Below are 20,520 nucleotides of genomic sequence, written 5' to 3' on the forward strand. Positions count from 1 at the left end.
GCTGTGCATTTGTATGGGTTAACTGGCTGTGCTGGTATTGGGAATGCTGAAGAAGGGGGGTCAGGTTGGAGACAAGAGGTTCTTTAGCATTAGCTGATGTTCTAGTGAGTCAGTCTCCCATGTTGCGGGCCTACCTGCCACAAATCCTCACGGAGGAAAGAAACACGTGAGGCAATACATGGGCAAAGGACTGAATGGCATCCGCCTGTGTCCCATACACATCCCTCTAGGCAAGCCAGGTTTTCAACCATAGCACATCTTTTTTTTTTTTTTTCTTCTTCTTCTTCTCAAAACGCAGCCCAAGCATAAGATAAAAGGTAACAGAGTTCTAGGAGTTCTGGGCTTATTTCCTCCATGGTTGCGTCTCCCACATTTAACCCCTTTGGGCATTCATTGGAACAATCGCAAGATCTCAGATCTCAAAGGAATGCCCCATTTTCACCATCCCCACTGAGCCCAGGTTTCTTTTATATTTTCAGCACTGTAACTTCTGTGACTTATCTTTCTAATTTGATATTTCTCTTTCGTGTGAGATGTACTTTGTGTATTTAGTATGAATAGATTTTTTTCATAGCCTTTTGTCTTGTTGGTTATTTGGTTGCTGGTTTTTTCTTTGTGGTTTTTGTTCTGTTTTGTTTTCTGAATTTGTTTCTGAACAGTGAAATGTGTCCAATTTTATTTCCAGTGCATTAAACAAATTTTAAATTAAAGAAAGAAATAAAACTTTTCCCCCCATCCTTCTAAAGGAAATGACTGAAAAGTACAATATAATAAAATCAGGCATCGCCAAAAATAGCATGATGTGCAACTTCAATTACATCAAATAAAAACAAACAGACAAACAAAAATTATAGAACAGAAGCATGAAGGAGCCAAGACTATATAATCCCAACTATGGTATGATTGGCAAGCACTGGTTAAAAAATAGGTAAGGCTACTCTTAGATTTCTAACTCAACATAGTTAACCACTGCTCTTCTGTCTTTTCCTTCAACTCTTAATCTTTTACTCACTAGTTCTTTATAACTTTAAAATGAACAAATTTGTTTTTTATATTTTTGGTCTACAGTAGAATTACATATTAATAATACAATAAAAAGATATTTCATTAACAGGTTGGTACTGCATCCATGTGGGGAAAATAGAAAAAAAAAGTACTCAAATAGACATAGCAAATGGACTCTATTCTTATAAAAATAACCACAAATATAATAGAAATTATAATTGGGGCAACAGATTCAACAGAAAAACAGGTGTAGAAAGATCTATTTTGGATAACACAAACTCTTGACAAGCTATGCCCTAGAATCACAGCCTCTACACCCTTTCTGTCATTTCCACCTTTCCATAGGATCACTCAAAATTCAAATGAAAATGAAAACAAAATGAAAATAAAGTGACAGGTGGTTGAGCCAGCCACAGCTTCCAAGTTATCTTAGTTGACTGGTCAAGACCAGGTGGACAGCATTCTGAGAAACTGGTAGGCCACAGGGGAGCCACTGATGGTATCTGTTTTTAATTTTGGAAGAGTTCCCAGCCCACTGATAAAGAGAAAAACCAAGGAACCAAGTAATTCTTCTGGTAACATAAAGAAATGAGATGACATATAATTCTGATAGGACAGGGGGGTGAAGTGGGAAAGAGAAGAGAGAGGGGAAATAGATAAACTGTGGGTTTATCTATAGATAAACCCTTGTTTTTCTTCAACACATTGGTTTCCTTCTCTAAGCATTCGTTAGGACTAACTACAGGCCCAATGTGCTCTAGGCAAATATGTATCAGGTCGGCTCTCCATATCATATCTCTGCTTTGCAGCCTTCCTAAGGGCTTGGTGGCTCTGGAGGAGCCCTGCTCCCCCCCCCCCCCCGCCCCCCGCCCATTGTCTCAAGCCCTTGATGAAGCAAAAGAGGTGCGCAAAGTTGTAATGACAGATGCTCTTTATATTAACTATTCCTACCTGATGGTTAATTTACACTGAAGGTTCAGTGTGGGGGGAAAAAATGAAGGAAAAGAACACCAAGTATGAAGTTTCTTTCAGGGAAAAGAAGAAGAAGGAAATGGAGAAGGAGAAGGAGGAGGAGCAGAGGCAGGAGGACAAAGGGGAGGAGGAGGAGAGGGAGAAGGAGAAGAGGCATCAGTCAGAAAATACTGCTTTTGGTTTCATTTAACATTGAACCATCCTTGGTTTTTCTCTCATTCAGTTGCTCCAGTATGAAGTAGAGTTTAGAATCTAGTGCAAATATCATCAAATCACATCATTCCAGGAGCAATATCCTGTCCCTTCATCCTAAGCGAATACTATCCCTTCAGACCTCCTCAGAAGACTGGGGGTAATGGTCCAGAAAAGCCTAACTGAACAAATTATTGAGTACTTGCTACAAGAAAGGCACTGTCACAACAGGTCAGCCTCAGTATTGTCCTCGCCATGGGCAGGAACGTTTTAATCACTCCAGCAACCACAATGAAACCCAGATTGTGTCTTTTTCAATAACTGAATTCACTCACCAGTGATCTGACTCCCCTGGCCGTTGCTGTTGGCTCTGGCCATAAAGAACACTGATCTGCTCTGTTGTCTACACCGCCCCATGTTTCACCAATGATCTTTGTTTGGTTCTGTATGATTTAGCTCACTCTCTTCCATGGAAGTTTCTTTCTCTCCATCAGTCTTCAGGTCACGACTCTATTGAAGACTAGTTTACAGTGTCAAAGTACTTTTGTTTATTTTTTTCCCTAGTTTTTTAAACCTCTGACCAAACCCCAAGTCATAAAGACAGTTCAGTAGCTCCTTTAATAACGAGTCTCCTGTAAGTATCACTGTGAACAGAATGAAAACCAAAGCGTCCTCCCTTGACCACCAAAGCATACCCTTCAAGCCTGTCATATTACTTTTGTCTGGGAGAGAAGAGATAGGGCTCTGGTGATTAAAATCTTTGGTGACAAAACTGGACCAGGTATGCAAGTTTCACGAAAAAAGGTGTTTCCCCAAAGCCTCAAGAGAGGTATCCTACGACAGTTAATGTGAATGTATTTTAAAAGGTCAATTATTTCTTTCTATACCTTTGGTTTGTTGCAGTCAATATCCTCTTAGTGCTTTCTTACCCAATACACATCTCTAAGTACCTGTTAAGAGCTCTGAATTGAGAGTTTCTTCTTTAAAACTGAGATAATGCTTTGGGTGCTTAAGGGATTGCTTACATTAGTTTGAAAGCCCTAAGTGGTGTTTTTTCTGACTAGCAAGGCGGACAGTTTCCTGAAAAATTTTTTTTTTTTACCTTATAATAGTAGACTTGGATGGATGCTACGGAGGAGAGATAGGTATCAATGTTGTAATCTTAGGAAAGACACCTCAATTGACTGTTTTCCAAATTGATGTCCCCACATGTGCTAGTGTTCAGAGAAATTCAACATTAGCCATTTATATGTGTTGTGTCCCTTTCTTACTGAACCAGAATCTTCATAGCTGTCACCTTGGGTTCTGGAAGAGCTCTTCGGCACCTTGGCTCTTGTGTTATTAATGCCCCACACAATTGATTGCTTTTCCTGTGGCACAAGTTTCTTTTATCAATAGTCACTGAAGAGCTGTCACCCTCTCATTACTTCTCAGGTTTAAAAAGGCAATAAAAATAAATCCAGTAAAAAAAAATTGAAAAAATTCAGCAACTTCAAAACTAAACGTTTAGGCACTGTTAAGGTCTTCTGCTTAATAAACGATAGTCTACGATGGAGCAGCTAGTAAGTAGGTTCTGATCAATTTTCCAACCCTTCCTTTAATTTCAAAGTTGGCCCAGCTTGTTTCAAAAGAAACCCTTCACCTCACTGGTTTTCAGTGTTTATTGCACTGTTCCCTTACTGCCATCTTAAAGGATTTTATCACGTGCATGGCCTTCCTCTTTGGTTAGCCTGATCTAGGTCTCACCCAGGGATGGAAAAGCATGCTCAGGCTGAAAGGATATCTCCAACACAGACAAGGCAATGTTTGTTTGAAAGCAGCACACACCATTGCCCTCTGCCACACGGAATGTGCATCAGCAAGGGGCTTTGGGTGGAGGCCAAGGTGAAGCCTTCCAGGTCACCTTGGTTATTAGTTTCCTCACCTTTGCAACTCTTACCAAAAGCTTGGTTGGAGACAACACTGGGAAAACTTTTCTTTAAACATCTTCAATTTACTGTACTAGCCCTGCTTCTTTATAATAAGAAAACAGATCCTATGAGCATGGCAGTTTCTGGGCCCGATCAAGAGTTAGCAGAGTCCACAGATTCTCACCAACCCTGCTAAGACCAAGCACGACAGAAACAATTCTCCATTTTTGTGATGCTTCCTGTTTCATAACTGCCTCCTTCTTCCCCATATGTCACACACTCTCTCCCAGCACAAGTAAATACATTTCAGTAGTGCAATGCAGTGCAGTCATATTTAGTGCAAAAAAAAACAAAAAACAAAAAACAAAAAAAAAACACAAAACAAAACAAAAACCAAAAAAGACCCCAAGACCCCCAAAATAAACCAAAAAAAAAAAAAACCAAAAACAACAAAAAAAACAACAAAAAAAAAAAACAAAACAAAGCCCTGTTATAGACCCAAGCTCAACCCTAAACAGCTCTTACTAAAGGTTACCAGTGCCACAAAAGTGGGAAATTCAGTCTTTACCTCACGCTTCTGTGAGTCATCTCTTGTTGCCCCTGTTTCAGCTCAGAGGAGAGAAACAACTAGCATGCACCTATGTATTATTCTGTAAAATGTTCAATCAATAGGCAGAAAATAAAGGGAAGTAGATGAGTTGAAACCAGGGGTAGTGTTTAGAAGAGGAAAATAGCTATTTAATGCAAAGGTCAGTAGTGGTTTTTATTGAATGGTTTTCATCATGTCAAATGGCTCTGATACTAAAGAGAATGGGTACAGAAAAAGAGAAAACTTTTCTGTTTCCCCAAACATGTTCTAAATTTAACAGTGCTGGGCTCTTCTTTTAGAATAGTGCAATCAACTCTTCCTGGAGGATTTCTGGCTGTAGCCACCTCACCTAACATAAATAGGGACCCGAGGGGCACTCACTTCTTCACACTGACCCCCGTCTCCCTCCCCTCATTCCTCTCCTACCCACTTTTTTCCTGACTACATATAAATACAGATCTACAGACACATACACAGAAATTCCCGAGGCCCCTCTCAGGATGACAGATTGAAAATTGGTACAAATAGCTCAGTGACACACACAAAAAGTACAAGTATTAAATACAAAGGTGAATTATAATTACACCCAAATTAAGAATCTGCATTGTACCTCTTCTTGTATTATTCTGTAAGAAAAAACATTCATAGTAGGATATGTCTTATGGAGCTTACTTCTCGCTTAAGACTAATCAGGAACTGGTTTTGGATACGGCGGTACTGAGTGATTCTGGAGAATGCTTTGTATTTGATAATCCTAAGAGTTGATCGTTTTGGTTTGTCTGGGTCTCCATTCTCCAAATGTCAATTTGCTCGTCTGCTCATACCCACACATGCATGTTGGAAGTCTCGGGAGAATCAATATATAGTTCAGAATAGATTGTAGAAACAAAGGCATTTGGCATTGTGGGGTCAGCACACCCAAATTACTTTAAATCATACAGTTACCATAGATTTTCTCTATCTTAGCTTCTTGCCTTTGTTTGCCATGATGAGGATTACTAAGAGATTCTACTTTCATTTTTTTCTGAAAGCCACAATTTTTTCTACACTAGGGCAAAAAAGAAACCGATGTTAATTGAGTATGTGGAAGTTACCGTTAATTTCTATCTCAATAGGCTCCTCAGGAAAACTGAGGTTCAAGTCAATGGGATAAGGAAGTTTAACAGCTGACAATGCTTTTGAGTATTTTCTCCTACAAATCTACATCCAGATGGTTCCAAATCAGTTTGTCCCAAGGAGAGCAGGAACAGAGAAACAAGCCTTATTTTTCAAAGAACCCTCTGCAGTGAACATACACAAAGCACTTTAGACACTGTCCAAATCTTGTATCAAATTTGAACCATTACTTTATTTTCAGATCTCTCTCTCTCTCTCTCTCTGCATATGCCCTGGAGAGATTAGTTATAGGAGCAGTCAAGGGTCTGTAGGATTTCTCTATATGGGTTTAATACTAATAAGAAGTCCTAAACCATAAAGAAGTGAGGTTTTCTTACTAATTCATAAGCCTATAATAGTAAGGATGGGGGAGAATGGCAAAGGGTGAGTGGTGTTAGCTTTCTCTGGTAACGCTGAACACTGGCTTTAAAAATCCAGAACTGTATCAGGTTTAGTCCAATCACATTGCCCTATCACCCCTCTTTGCTTTTCCTCTGTTCACCTAATTGAAATTGCAATTATTTTAAAGATTGAGCTAAAAATTCAAATTATAGCACAAAAGACAGGTTATAAAAAGGTTGTCAGGCCATCTGAAAATTGAGTTGAATTAAAAACAGTTGCTTTCAAATGAAGCACTACAATTTCTCCTTTTTTTTTTCAAAAAAAGTTTCTAATTTGGTTTTTCCTTCTTTTGTGGTGGTGGGGGTATGCCGGGGTGAAGGAAGTGCTGGCAATGCAGTGCCAGGCTCCCTCTGTGACTGTCACCTCCAGTGCCGGGTGGGGGAGATGGAAAGCAATGGAGAAGTGGGTGTCTCTCTAGTTAAGACCCAAGGACACATCATAGTTTTGAAATGAATAGAAAAGAAATTTGAATAATTATAGAAATCTATAGATTGACTTTGTATTTTAGTAGCATCCTTTCTTTGTCTTTTTTGGGTATTCTGCATTAGATATTAATAAGAAGCATCCAGTGCAGGTTTTCATTGAATTAATTTATTCCCAGCCTTATTCCAAAAATTGGAGGAGGCAATAAGTATTTGTAGTGTAAAATACATGACCTTCATCTGCAATCAAGTCCCATTCTTTGGCCCCAGACCTGTTAGTTTAGGTAAATGGGGTTTCTCTCAAGAAGTAGTTTTGATTTTAACTATTCTACCCTCAAAGTGCAGAGAGAATCTCTCTCCTCAAAGCTCTCACATGTTTATTGAAAAAGAAGATAAGATTTTCATGGAGAAAAGACTCCTTAATGGTGGGAAGGAAAGCTTTCATTCTAAAAGGGCAAGAGTATGGGAAGGGTGGGCATGATCTGACTGATACATATGGCCAGGGACAGTATCAAATTAAAGAATCAAAATCTTTTACTATCTTGACAAGAAAGAGATAAAGGGAAACAAACAAACTTCACTAAAATACACATTCCTCCAGTTTCAGTTTTCTAAAAAGTAATAATTATGCTTAAATCAAGGTTTATAGATAGCAAAAACTGTTTTAATGTGTGAAAGTATTATCCCTTTGCTTTACTAGGTTAGTTTCACTTTCTTTGAAGGAATTGTATCTGTGCACACTTGTCCTAAAGTCCAGTGCAGAAAATAAACTGGTTTGGTACCAGCTTCAATCTCAGAACGTTTCCTAAGCTATATTTGCGAATCCTAAAGCTACATATCTGTAAAATGAGATGCAGACTTTCTGAAATGCATTGTGGTGGTGGTAGGGTGGGATGGGGAAGCAAGCTTTTTATGGGGGGAAAAGAAGAAAGAAATCTCTTCTTATTCTCCCCATTATGTACTATAATGTTTATGACCATCATTTTGCTGCATTAGTTACTGATAGGGGCCTTGATGCTCCTGACAGGTGTCAGTTTACAAAAGCAGGAGGCTCATAAGCAATAAGAAATTCACACTCTGTGGTCTCTAGAATATTATCAGGATTTACACAACAATCTAGACTAATGCAGAGGTTGTGGTGAGAAAACCTGGTCTCAGAGTTAGGGCTCTTCTTGGGGAGCCAGAAGGAACAATGTCAAGAAGGCATCCTGGAGAAATCTTTGTGATTGTGACCAAATGGGGCCTGTCAGAACTGGAGCCTCTCATACTCCACATTACACTTTAAACAATAGTAGTTAGGATTTAAAAGAGAGTCTTTCACTGTTTCAGAAGCCAAAGCCTGAGGAGAAGAGTACTTTAGATGAAGAATACTTTTTTAAAAAGATAGAGCGAGTTAGAACAGACAAATGAAGAGAAACATGTGAGATTGACTGGGAAAACATGGCCAAGGGAGGATCACCATCCTAGGCCACATAAATACAGGCTTTAAGAAATGTTGGTTTCCTACTAGATGTATGACTCAGGAAGGTTTTGAGCTCTCTCTTTATTTCGTGGCTCTCTAAGGTGTGAGTTGACGTTATAGACTGATTTAATTAAGGGAGGAGATTGGTCAAGCCTCTAGTCACATTAAGAATATACCTCGGATAATAAATTTTGATTCTGTTTGTCAATGGGTAAAGCCAGAATTGAAATAGCATACCTCCAGTGCATTTCAAAGCAGGTAGTACTTTAAATGCCACAGAATTTGTCTGCATGAGAGCCAAGAGGCAATGTAGGAGCATGGCAAGAGGGGTGGACTGGAAGTCAGGAAAGAAGCTATTACAGGAAAGAAGCTATCCCTGTAAAGGGATAGATCCAGAATGATATCACCCCTTGGGGCAACGCTTTAGCAACCAGATAGTTATAACTCATTAAAACGAGATCTAGCATGATGACTAAATTATATGTTGAATGTTTAGGTACTGGGGAGTGTATTCGGTATCTAGTCAAGTATCTAGTATCCAGTCAGCCCTATTATATATATGGTTTACATTTTAAAAATAGCTGCTTGCAGAATAGACACTTTAGATACTTTATGTATCTTTTCATCTCTCAGTAAATTACTGCTTAAATTTCTATGTTAGTCAACAATTATTCGTTTTTCAGAAAGGTAACAAATGAAAACAATTCTTCCTAATTGTTTCCTCCTACTTGAGTGGAAGTGGCTTTACTTGTTTTAGAAGAGCTCACTAAGGCTTGAGCAGTTAGCAAAATTATTTTAAAATGTTACCTCTTTTGTTAGATTTCTTTAAATCTCTTATCTGGTTAATATATCATTTGCCTAAATATTAGCAGGACTTGAAAGGGTCCACATTGATGAATTTTGGTCTCCCTCAGAAATGGTCCTACTCATACCAGGAATTTGAATGCTATGATATTTAAAGAAAAAAAAAAAACAGAAAAAAACATTTTTTTTTCCCCTTTACCTTTGGCCACATGTGAAGGTGAAAGGGATTAATGACCTTTCTGGTACAGATGACATTTAAAACTGTGACTCAGGTCCTCCCACTCTCAAAAGAATATTGATAACTTTTAAAATTTGAAGGTACAGTGAAGACATACTTCTTCACTCTGCCTACGAATCACAAGGAGCTGACTCCTGTCAGTGCTTTTTAACTGCACAAAGCTTAGAGAAGGGCATTCAGAATGGGGTGGGGGAAGGGAGGGAAGTGAGCACTCAGGAGTCATAATTATTCGCGTTCTTCAGGGGTCGAGAAGAAGAGGTAATTTAAAGTAGTCCTAAAGAGAAACAAGAAATAAGGGGACGTGGTTAGGAAAAGAAAAGGGGAAAATTGATACAATTTGGGTATTTTGCGAACACTGGAGAAAGCAACAGTCCCCTTGACTCCCATTTAATTCACAATTCTGTCTGTCCTGGAGACATATATTTAGTTGAAAGCTTTGGAGAAACAGATTTAGAATTTTGCTACTAGACTCAATATGAGCCCCTTCAAAGTAGGCTGGAGTGGGTCTACCAGGCTTCACAAGTGGAGGGTACTGCTAAGGGTGTGAATACGGGGAGGGGCGATGAATTTTGTTGCCTGGCAGGGAAGGGGGAACACAGCAGAACAAAATGGGATTTGAAACTAAAAATCTATTAGGAAAGATGAAAGGATGGAATTGGTGTTATTTATACTGAGAGGCCTTAATATTGGTCCAGTGTGGGAAGGGCTTTCACACTGAGTATTATAAACAACTGTTTTCATTTTGTCCTGAATAGAGAACTGAGAGAAGGAATCTGGTTTTAGGTCCCCAGGATGGATGTAAAGTTTGTCCAACTATGGAGTTTTCCAGGCATTGGGTCAAGTAGCTAAGGGAAACTGAAGAAGCTCTTTATCTGAAAATACTATTTGAAAATGTTTCTGGCTAGGAAGACAGGATGCCCGATTTCTGAAGTTTCCATGATGGGCTGGCTAAAGAAGAAAGGCACTGAATCCCCACGTTGACAGACAAATGGAGAGAGACACTGAGGGGCAGAGACCCGAGAGCCAACATTTTATACATTCTGCAGGCTAAAAAATGAGATCCCTATTTCTCAGTTCTATTTCTATCAGCCTCTGTCATGAAAAAGTTCCTCAAATTCTGGTTTTATTTAAGAAAGAAAAATCTCCTAGGAAAATGAATGTTATATTGCCAAGCTGCCTCCAGGGAAGCATTGAAGACTAGTTAAAATAATTGTAAAGCACACTGAAAACAGAAATTAGTCAGGAAAGGAGCTGTATTAAAATAAATGTATGAAAACCCAGTTGGGACAGCTAGGCATTTCACTCCCTTATGCTTCTCAGATGAGCAGCCCTTTCAAATGCAGCCTGTAATTGTTGGTCAGATCATATGGAAGTTAAGGAGCCCCTTGGTCATATTTTCAAAAGCAAATATAGAACAGTGACAGTCCTAAAAGGGAAAATCACAGATACATTCATATGCACTTCTTTTGTTCTTCAGATATTGAGAGGGCCAGCTAAACGAGATCACTTTAGATATGAACCTCTTTGTATCGGCCACACCGGAAAAGAAATGTTTTCTTAAAAAAAAGTTTTCACTTTCCTACATTTGCTAAGTCTGAGCTTTAAAAAAAAATTCTAAAATCATGTCAAAACAATACTGAAGCTGATAATATAAAAAGCGAACTAGAGCAGTAATGATTATTATTAAATGCACCAGATTAACTGCAGCAGGTTGGTGATGGGTGATAAATGCAAAGAAATAATATTTCAATCAACTCATGATCATAGGCAGATTCAAAGTTAAAATGACTATAATGTAATATATATCTCAATATAGAGTTGTTATATATAATGTGTATGTTCTAGCTTTCAGAAATACTGCAATGTAGTGTACTGTACTTAAGTAAGCATACCTAAATGTAACTCATATTCTTCCACAAAGTCACTAGTACTGTTAATTAAAAAAAACAAAACAAAAACAAAAACGAACAACTCATTTTTTCTTCCAGTAAAAAGAAATGCCTATGGTTACAGTCACAGACTTTTGGATATAGAAAGACAATATACATTTTCAAAGGGAACAACAACGAAAAGCTGCTAAGTGTAAGTAGCCTGCCTTAATGGGGGAGGGGAAAAGTCACCAAAATAGAAGAGGAAAGAAAATGTCCTCTGAATTCTGCGAATTAGCAGAAATAACCTACATGTCATAAAAAATAATAGTCCATCTAGTAAAAGAAGGGCATGGGAGTGAGAAAACTGAACCCGATGGTTTCCAGGCCACCCTTTAAGGTCGGCTACGAGAGCCAGGTCCATTTGTGCAGACCAGTGCCCCAGAGCAGTGTTCTACCTCAACGTTTGAGATGGGCGAGAGCCATCAATTCTTACAGACTAAAAATGATTCCCTCCGAGAGTCTATTGGTTTGCTAGACACAGTAAACAACCCACTCCTGGAAAGACTTCGGCAAAGGCCACGTTGGTTTCAGGAGACACAGTCTGGAATTACGGTGATGACCCCCCGATGCAAGCAGGATGAGGAAGCTTTAGTTTGGGAGTAAAACTTACGGGCGGGCGGGTGTTTGTGTGCACACACTGGGTTCCATAGAGGAAAGGAATGGAGGCTTTCAAGCCATGGACTGGCTCGGACCAAAGTTTGTCCCGGGCCTTGCTCCCTGGCCTCATGCCCCTCCTCCCCAGGAGACCAAGGGAGGTGCCCCAGCCTGCCGCTCTCTTGCTCTGCGTACCACTTGAGTACTTGTGTTCTACCTTCTCCTGGAGGAAAACAGCCTGTCTCTGTAGGTTTGCTGTGGATCCAACAAGCTGCCTTTGTTTCTCCCAACTCCGAAACGTTACAAAAAGCAACAGAGTGGGCAGGTGACTGCTTCCTGGGAAGGGAGCCACAAGTCTCGAGCACAATGGTAGGAAGAGGGAGCCGTATCTATGCACCAGGGCCTATGCCTGCGTGTGCCTCCTTTGAGAGGCACACACACTCCCAGACTACAAGTATACACGCAAACACATACGTATGCACACACGTCAGGAAATCCAGCAGAAGTACAGAGTTTGTTACGTGCACTCTACTCTGCACAGCATATTCAAGTTTCTCATGAAACAGGTACGTAGAAATGACTGATGGTTGACCTCCTCCAGAATGCCCTCATCACAGATAGCGGATGGCGCTGATGCACCCAACTAAGGCAACAGAGCAGAAGCAGATAGAAGATATGTGAGACCGTTGACTAGCTAGAAATTCCAGAATCTGTCTTGTCACCGGGGAATATGAACGCACAACAGTTTTGTACTGAGAGCACCTCACACTGCGTGTGTACATGCATAATGTGTACTCACGTATAGACATTTTGGACAGCAGCCGTGACCTACTAGCTGGGTTAAGTCCTTTTCATTACTGGAATCTACATTGAAATGACAAGGATTTTGCTGGGCAATTCCAAACTTCTGTCGTAACAGTAGTGGAAACAGATGTCTCTTATGGGGTTAATTTTTTTCTTTTCTATTTTACGTGTATCAGAATCTCACTGAGGTATTTGGAACCAAGGAAACCCCTGAAATTGCAAGAGGACTGGTAGGGACTTTCTATATCCTAATTAGGTATCTCAAAAGCCGGGATTCCCATAACTGTGGCTAGGTTTCCTCTATGATCTGCAGATTATGCTCCATCATTGAAGATTTGCGAGTTGTGAGTTTGCATTTAAACAAAGAACCACCAGATGGACCAGATGCTCACCTACACTGAGGAAAACTGAGTCTAGAAGTAAATATATACTGTATAGGGAAAGAAAGCTTTTTGTAGAGACTATTCTCCCTATTAAAGAAATGATTAAAACTGGCATACCAGGCACCTGTGATCATGTCTTATGGGATTTACTATTTGACTAATATGATGCCTATTTTACACCCAGCCCAGACCTATGTCACTGAAATAAGATATGAAAAAATAGCAGCCACTTCCTGAGAACTGTCAGTTCCAGAGAAGTTTGATGCCTCCCTGCAAAACCGCTGTTTTCATAGTCTTCACTCGTGAATAGGGCTCATTTTGATGATAATGCAACCATTAAAAAGCAAGAAATGTCTAAGTCTTCGCACCCTTCCAAGCTCTCTAGCCTCTGTTCTCTTCCCTGGGCTTTCTGATTTAAGGCAATAATTCTTTACTGTAAGTGGCTTCTGGTGCAAATACCTCGACTGAGGTCACTTCAGATTAGATTTCAGCCTGAAGGTTTTCAATAGGCTGGGCCTCAGGAACCACTGGAACCCAGGGTGTTTCAGTCAGTTATTTCAACCCAGGACATTTTTACCGCTTTTCAGTGAAATACATAGTTCTGACAAAGAACACCATGCTCATGCAGCCCTCATCCTCTACTTCTCCATCCTAAAAAGAATGCAAAACAAATCCTAGTGTTCCAAACCATTTTTGGGATCTGTTAAGGTGCATCTCTGACCACTGTGGATTCAGTGTTCAAGGACAAAAAATTATTGAGAGACTTAGAAAAATCTCTGGGCAATTTTGATCAGGCTCATTATCGTAATACCTAGTGCTAGAAATGATGCTTTGGGTTAGTAATTTCCATGTTTTGTGTTTACATGAACACTGAGTCACTACAGCTTTTCCTCTTGCGGAGGTTTAAGCAGTATGAGAAATGGTAACTCCACACAGAGAGCCCTTGGGAATATGAAAATATTCTCACTGGAGAGCAAGAGCTCTTCTGCGCCCCCTTTTCTGTCTCCACATGCTGCCTGAGCACCAGGGTAGAGATAGCTTTTGAAAGTTTGCCCCATGCAATCTATTTCCTGGGCACCTCAGAGAAGGGTCTTTTTCTTCATGACAATGTGAAGAGAAAGGGGCTGCCCCCATCCCAATGGGGAGGTTATGTCGAGCCTCAAAAAGCCCCAGGGGGCTGGGTCAGCACAAGCACTCTCTTCAAGCACTGCAGATGGAAAGGCCTTGGGTTGCCTTGCTTTTTCTATGGAATTAGGAAATCTATTGAAATTCTGGTGCGCCCTTCCTTTTGTTTGTTACCAAGTCACATGGTTCTGTCTTTAGTGTCCTATTTTATTTTATTTTTTTAAATTTCTTTTTCTGGGGGATAAAATTGGCCATTTAAAGAAAGTTCTTTTCTAGTGAGTAAAGAGGTTTCTCAGAGCCAGAAATCACTCAAAAGAAAGTCTGTCGACCCTACTACCCATGGAAAAGCCCAGAGATTTCTCTAAATACTTCTTGCCAAACTTCCTAGGGTTGGGATTGGATGTTTTTTGGTTTCGCATTATTGGGTGCTGAATACAGTGTGCAGTCCTTTTGTTCTCTTCCCCAGGGCTTCCATTACCCTGGACTTCAACTCATGACTAAATTAAAGAATTCTTTCAGGAGATTTCTTTTAAGAGTCAGGTCACAACAGAAACGGCACCCTCCCTTCGAAATCCCAAGGGCATCTCAGGTTGTGTCTGCTCTTGCATTGCACCTTCATTTTGTTTCTTTTTTTGCACAGCAGAAGCAGTCCTGATTTGGTTATCTGATACCTCTTCTGCAGAATCTCATACCCTCTGCTCCCAGCCTCAGCTGATTAAGTAACATCTTCTGTAACAACAGAGAAAGTCTCCTGAATGGGTATGTCGAGTATGAATCCTGGCCAGATCTAGCCCACTGCTCCCTTTCCTAAAGGCAACAGGTGTTGGGGAGCATGATGGAGGAAGCACATCTAGGAAGGTACATGAACCTTTATTATGTTCTGTCAGGGACCTGAGGGATTTTATAAGGGGCACACCTCATTTTCAACTCTTGAGGGAAAACAGATTTGGGGTATGGGCTGGGCACATACTGCTGGTGTGCTTGTAAGATAGACACACAAGTAGGTCAAGGCATTAGGACTTACTTGAAGCTCATACACCCAGAGGAAACCTTTTTACTTCTCATACCAGAATGTACAAATTCTAACGGTTCATGGGTTCCAAAGGGGTTTCTTGGTCCTTATAGAATATTGGGATGGTAAATAAAACCCATAACTTTTCAACAAAGCCAATCCAAGTCTTTTCCTTCTAGGGCTGCGAACTATTGTGGGCTCCAAGATGCCTCAGAAGAAGGAATAGACTAAAGCTGGAACAGAAGAAGGAAATTATCCACCACACTTACTCATGGCACAAACAGCTTCAGAGCATTAGGAATCTGGGCAGGAAAAAGCCTATGAAACTATTATTAGGACCTAAAGTTTACAACTCAATTAAAATATATAGTAAAAGCCATTTTGATACAGACACTTTCATTTCAAATTATTTTTGCCTTGCTTGTTTCTTAATCTTTTCCCATGTGTAAATCTGTATCAGATCCATCTGTTCCAATTCCTTCCTTTTTGGGGACTATATTTTACACATTTGGGGTTTTTTTTTTTGGAACAAATATTGGCATTTATTATAGTTATTGCCCTCTATGCTGAGATGCTACCAATGTTTTCAGTGCTGGGAAATTTTATTTTTCATAACTATATCTAAATGTCATGAGATAAATATTCTCCTTTGACTTTTTTTCCTTTCCCTTGTTCAGCTAACCCACTTTTAAATCATAAATTACTAAAAAAAAATGTTCTTTTCCAAACCAGTTCTTGTTCCCTGTATTCATCCTAAGAGGTCTTAAATCTGGAACATTTGCTTCCATTTTATCTATTTTTTTCCCCTGACTACTGAAAAAAAATTTTTTTTAGCACTCATAGCATCCTAGCATGAAGTTCTAAATGTAAGAAGATTGTTGCATTTGAAACTAAAAAATAAAGGATTCATGCTCATCGTCTATTCTTGAAGCAAAATGTTTTCCCCATTTCTTAAGACGTTGGGAATTATTTAATTTAAAAGTAAGGATTGCCGATCTAAAAGCATCTCTATCCTTTTGAAATAGGTACAGTCTAGTTTACATCAGTTTAGAAGGTAGCCCTTTCAAGAGATCAGTAATGACCCCGTAGCAAGTTCATGGCTCCCCAGTTTAGATCTGCAGTCTAGCTTCTTCCTCTCTCCAGAGAACAAATCTGCCAACTATTTTAGACTATGAGTGTTTGGGAGGAATAGACATACAGTAAGAAAAAGTCGACTGCTATGCAAACCTGGAGAGTCCGTGTGGTTATAATGACTGCATCACCTCCCCAAGAATTCTCGGGGAGTTCTCCAACATTTTTAAAAAAGAGATGCTTCATTTGAAAGGAAGGGATGAATATTAGTGTTTCAAACCCAAGTGGAAGTTCTTCCCTCTACATGTTCTATAGCAAAATGTGGATTTTATTTTAAACCAATTGCTTAGATTTTCACATGGCAAATCAGCATTAGGGTAAATGGGTCTCCCTCTGATTTAAGAAGCAGATTGCTAAATGTGGCCCACTATGGCACCCAAGATCAACTTTTCTAGAAGTATTGTAAATTCTGCCTACTTTGCTAAGGTTGGAATAAGGACACTATCTTACTTAAGTCAGCTACTGTCAAATAACTGAAAAAATTTTGAAGTGGCTTTTGGCTTCTTCCTTTGTAGCACATGCTGAGTGATTTCATGTCATTTTTCCTCCAGATTAAACAACTTTTTTTCTTAATGTCAATTTTTTCTTTTTTATGTCATGGGTTGAATGAGTTGTTTTCAAGAGATCAAAACAATTCCATGACATGGTTAATTAACTAATGCTCCCTCTGTTGGCAGTAAGTGGAAATATAGAGTCTTAACAACACTGCTATTTTAAAATGCAAAATTAGCAGAGAAAAATGGACTTTATCTTATTTCTGAAGCTGTTCCCCACTAACTTTTAAAACAGGTCAATTTCGGACACATAGCTCTTGTTAGAACTCCTCTTAGAAATCACGATGAGTGACACTCATCAGTTAACCATCCAAGTCTACATTAAACTTCTAGCAAATTATTTACCGAATAAAGGACCATAGGACCAAATAAAACCCACATATACCCTAGTTGCACTAATCCTACTAAACATCACCAAGAACTTATGGAAAAGATCCGAGTTAACCAATATCTAAAATATACGAGTAAAAGCATTTTCGCCATTACAGAGTTGCTTCCCTTGGAAGATTTCTTCTCATTTGTTGCAGTTTTTGCAAATAAGTCGCTGACAGGAGAATTAAAATGCAAAGCAATTTTGAAACTAAAATACTGTCTTTGCTTCTTTTTTAAAATTGTGGTTTGGTGTTTCTGCTTTGTTTAAAGATGTCCTTTTCCCCCCTGAAGAGTGTTAAAACATGCCCAGCAATAAAATCACCTTTGGAATATTTGTTAGGCTTAAGAATTCTTCTATTTGAGATGGAATCCCTTCAGGACACTGTCCAGAATGGAAAAATCCCTATTACGATGCTTTGATCAGGACCGAGGAGAGAAATCCCAACTAGGAAGAGAGAGTGGCATCTAGGATGATGCAATGGACTGGTGGCCTTTTGAATGATGGATGTTGCCATCTGAGAAATATCTGTTAATTTCTTTAAAACTTTCCCAAAAGCAAGGGTTAAGAAATCATCTAAAGGACGGTCATCTTATTTAGCCCTCTCAACCATGGTGGAAATAGTCAGAAGGTGACATTTGAAAGGAAGAAAGTAATTTTGGCATCAAGGCATCCTGATCTGTACCAGGCTTCTGATAACGCTGCTCTCTGTAGTTGTGAAGGGTGAGGAGGCCTGAACTCCTCCTCCTGGCTGACCACAAAAGGAAAACCCATTTGTCACGGCCTCTAGACTACTAGCGTTTCCTTAAAGAAAAGAAGTAAAGTCAATAGAAATTCTAGAATCATAAGATCTCAATGAACTTATAGAGAAGCAAGGAATCTGTTTCTGAAAGATAAAGTCCTCCCATGAAAAAGAACAGAATTCTAGATGGATCAGTTGAAAAAAATATTCAGTGGAGCAACTTAACGCTTTGCTAAAAGTCAAAGAACTACGTATCAAAATACAAAGCAGCAGGTTCAAATTACAGCAGGGATGGGCTGGCCACAGAGGCCCTCAGCAACCCAGGCAATACTTAAAATAATAAAAATTAAGAAAAATTAAAAAAAATATGAAGAAAATATCCTTCCTCTCTTTCAAATATAACTTTAATTGCCTTTTATTCTTTCTATCTGGAAGCAGTAGCGCTAACCTTAACAGTCTTGACTTACCAAAAAATATATATACGTGTGTGAAATAAAATAAAAGAGAAGGGATCGGTGGCAGTGTATGCAAAACCAAAACGAAAAAAAATTACTTTTAACAATCTCACTTTTTTTTGTTTTTTTTTTACACAAATACTGTCGTAAATATATTAAAAAAATCAGCATTCTATCTGGTAAACGTCACTTTTGCCCCTCTATAAAATTTTGAATTAAAAAAGCCTCAAGAACTTTTTATTATTCCCCCCCACCCTCCATTTCTCTTTCTTTTTCTCTTCCACAAGAATATATCCTGACACTTTTTTTTTTGTTTTTTTTTTTTGCAAAGATTGTTGGAAATAATCCTTCTCTTGTACCTAGAAACGTAGGTGCAAACCTCTGATATCTTTGTTTTATCTGCATTCCTGCCTTTCATGAAAGTCCCTCTTGATTGTGCTGAGGCTGTGGCTCAGCGAAGACACTGAATAAATACGATAGCCACTGTTGCTTGATGCTTGTCCAAGTCTTCCTGGCTTCTGCTGAAAGGGGGGATATGAAGGAGGTGGGCCAGGGGGTGCGGACTCAGCAGAATCTGGGGGAGAAGCCTGCCATTCGCCTTTCCCACACCACCCGACCCACTGCCCGTTCCCACCCCCCCAGCCCTTTTATGAAATCAGACAACGTGGTAGGTGGAAAACAGCAGGGCCTTTCCTCTGGGTTTTCAACCAGAAGCGATATTCCACAGTTTTAACTGGTTACTGTGAAGTCCGAGCGGCCAGAATTGTGAAAATGTCCACTGAAACACTGCAAGCGGTGTACTTAAAGACAGTAGGCCTTTTAGATTTTGTTATAGATTTTTTGTAGTGCTCTTCACAAGTGAAAAAAAAAATTTTTTTTTTTTACTTTTTTTTTTTTTTAAAGATTTTTTTTTTGTAAAGAAGGGTTGTATTTAGAGGCCAGTAGCTAGAGATCCAACCAGTGGACCTCTTGAAGCACTACCAGGCCTTAAGGCCACCATCCGAGGGAGGCTGGGAAAACTATCATTCACCCGAGCCTCCGGAAATGTAATGTACCAGCAGGCAAAAAACAGTTCTTCATGTAGTACAAAATGAAACGAAACAAAAAACAAAAACAGAAAGTAAAAACGAAACCAAAACATTTCTTAAATTCTAGTGCCATAGCTTTTTTTGTTTGTTTCTTTTTTGTTGTTTTGTTTTGTTCATAAGAAAGAGAGAAAGATAACTACTTATCCGTCAGACACGTGCATCCTCATGTGGTCGTTGAACTGCTCGATTTGGTCAAACTTTGCTGGACAGACGGAGCAGACGTAAGTGGTCCCCTCGGTGCAGGCCACCACCCCCGGGGGGCCGGCGCGGGCACCTGGGGGTGTTCCCGCGGGAGGGGTCCCGTTGCTGGCACTGTGCAGGGCCACGTGTCGCTCCAGGAGGGTCTTGTGGGAGAACTTCTTTTTGCAGATGTAGCACTCATAGGACTTCTCCCCCCGGTGGAGACGCATGTGCACATTGAGAGAGCTTTTCTGGGTGAAGCGCTTGTTGCAGATACTGCACTGGTATGCCCTCACTCCTGTGTGTGTCACCATGTGCTTGATAAGGTAATCCTTTAAGGAGAAGGAGCGCCAACAGATGCTGCATTGGTGGGGCTTCTCACCTGTCGGTGTGGGAAGAGACAGCGAGCAGGACGCAGCGAGACACAGCAAGGGAGAGAGAATGAGAGACGGAAGAACAAGACAACAGAAAACAAAAACAAAACAATTAAAAAACAAATCTGACCGGTTCACACTGCCCTGGAAAGATCCAGGCCTTCCTGGCCTGTCATGTTCTGAGAGACCTTGCTTTAAGGTGATGCCAGGACCATCTAGTTTTCCACGTCCCCAGGCCAGAAAATGGCTCTCTTGGAAAGCTACAAGATAGTCCCCCCACTAAAGGCTTCCAAAGGACATTCTGTGATGAAAAGGGATGGCGACTTTTAGGGGGTTGTTTTCAGCATCATCATGAGGAGATTTAACTGTGTGTTTCCCATTAATTTTATCAAACACACGCAAGAAATAAGAGAGAGGAGAGATCTTTGAAGACATAGGGTTCTCTAGAATCTTTAGAAACCAAGGACAGTGGTTATATAGCTTGACTCTTCGGGGGACAGTCTCCGTTTCCAGTATTCTGTCTAGTGAATGCACCTGTGCCTTGACAGGTCTGGAAAATATTGGCCAAGTCATTACTGCTCCAAAATATAGGCGCAAGTCGTTCTGAAAAGCTACACTTTAAATTT

At 39.8% G+C, this 20,520-nt stretch overlaps 1 protein-coding gene across 6 annotated transcripts in view; it reads right to left on the reverse strand.

Moving 5' to 3' along the window:
- Positions 1 to 229: 229 nt before the first annotated feature.
- The window catches only part of ZBTB20 (zinc finger and BTB domain containing 20), a 785,615-nt gene continuing 765,324 nt past the window's right edge, over positions 230 to 20,520 (reverse strand). For all 6 annotated transcript variants that reach the window (XM_043595979.1, XM_043595980.1, XM_043595985.1 and 3 more), the window contains one exon: positions 230 to 19,902. In XM_043595979.1, the coding sequence (XP_043451914.1) occupies positions 19,481 to 19,902 (422 nt within the window). In that variant the 3' untranslated portion in view covers positions 230 to 19,480. The remainder of the gene's footprint in view (positions 19,903 to 20,520) is intronic.

This window comes from Prionailurus bengalensis, chromosome C2 (genome assembly GCF_016509475.1).
Source record: "Prionailurus bengalensis isolate Pbe53 chromosome C2, Fcat_Pben_1.1_paternal_pri, whole genome shotgun sequence".
Lineage (NCBI taxonomy): Eukaryota > Metazoa > Chordata > Mammalia > Carnivora > Felidae > Prionailurus > Prionailurus bengalensis.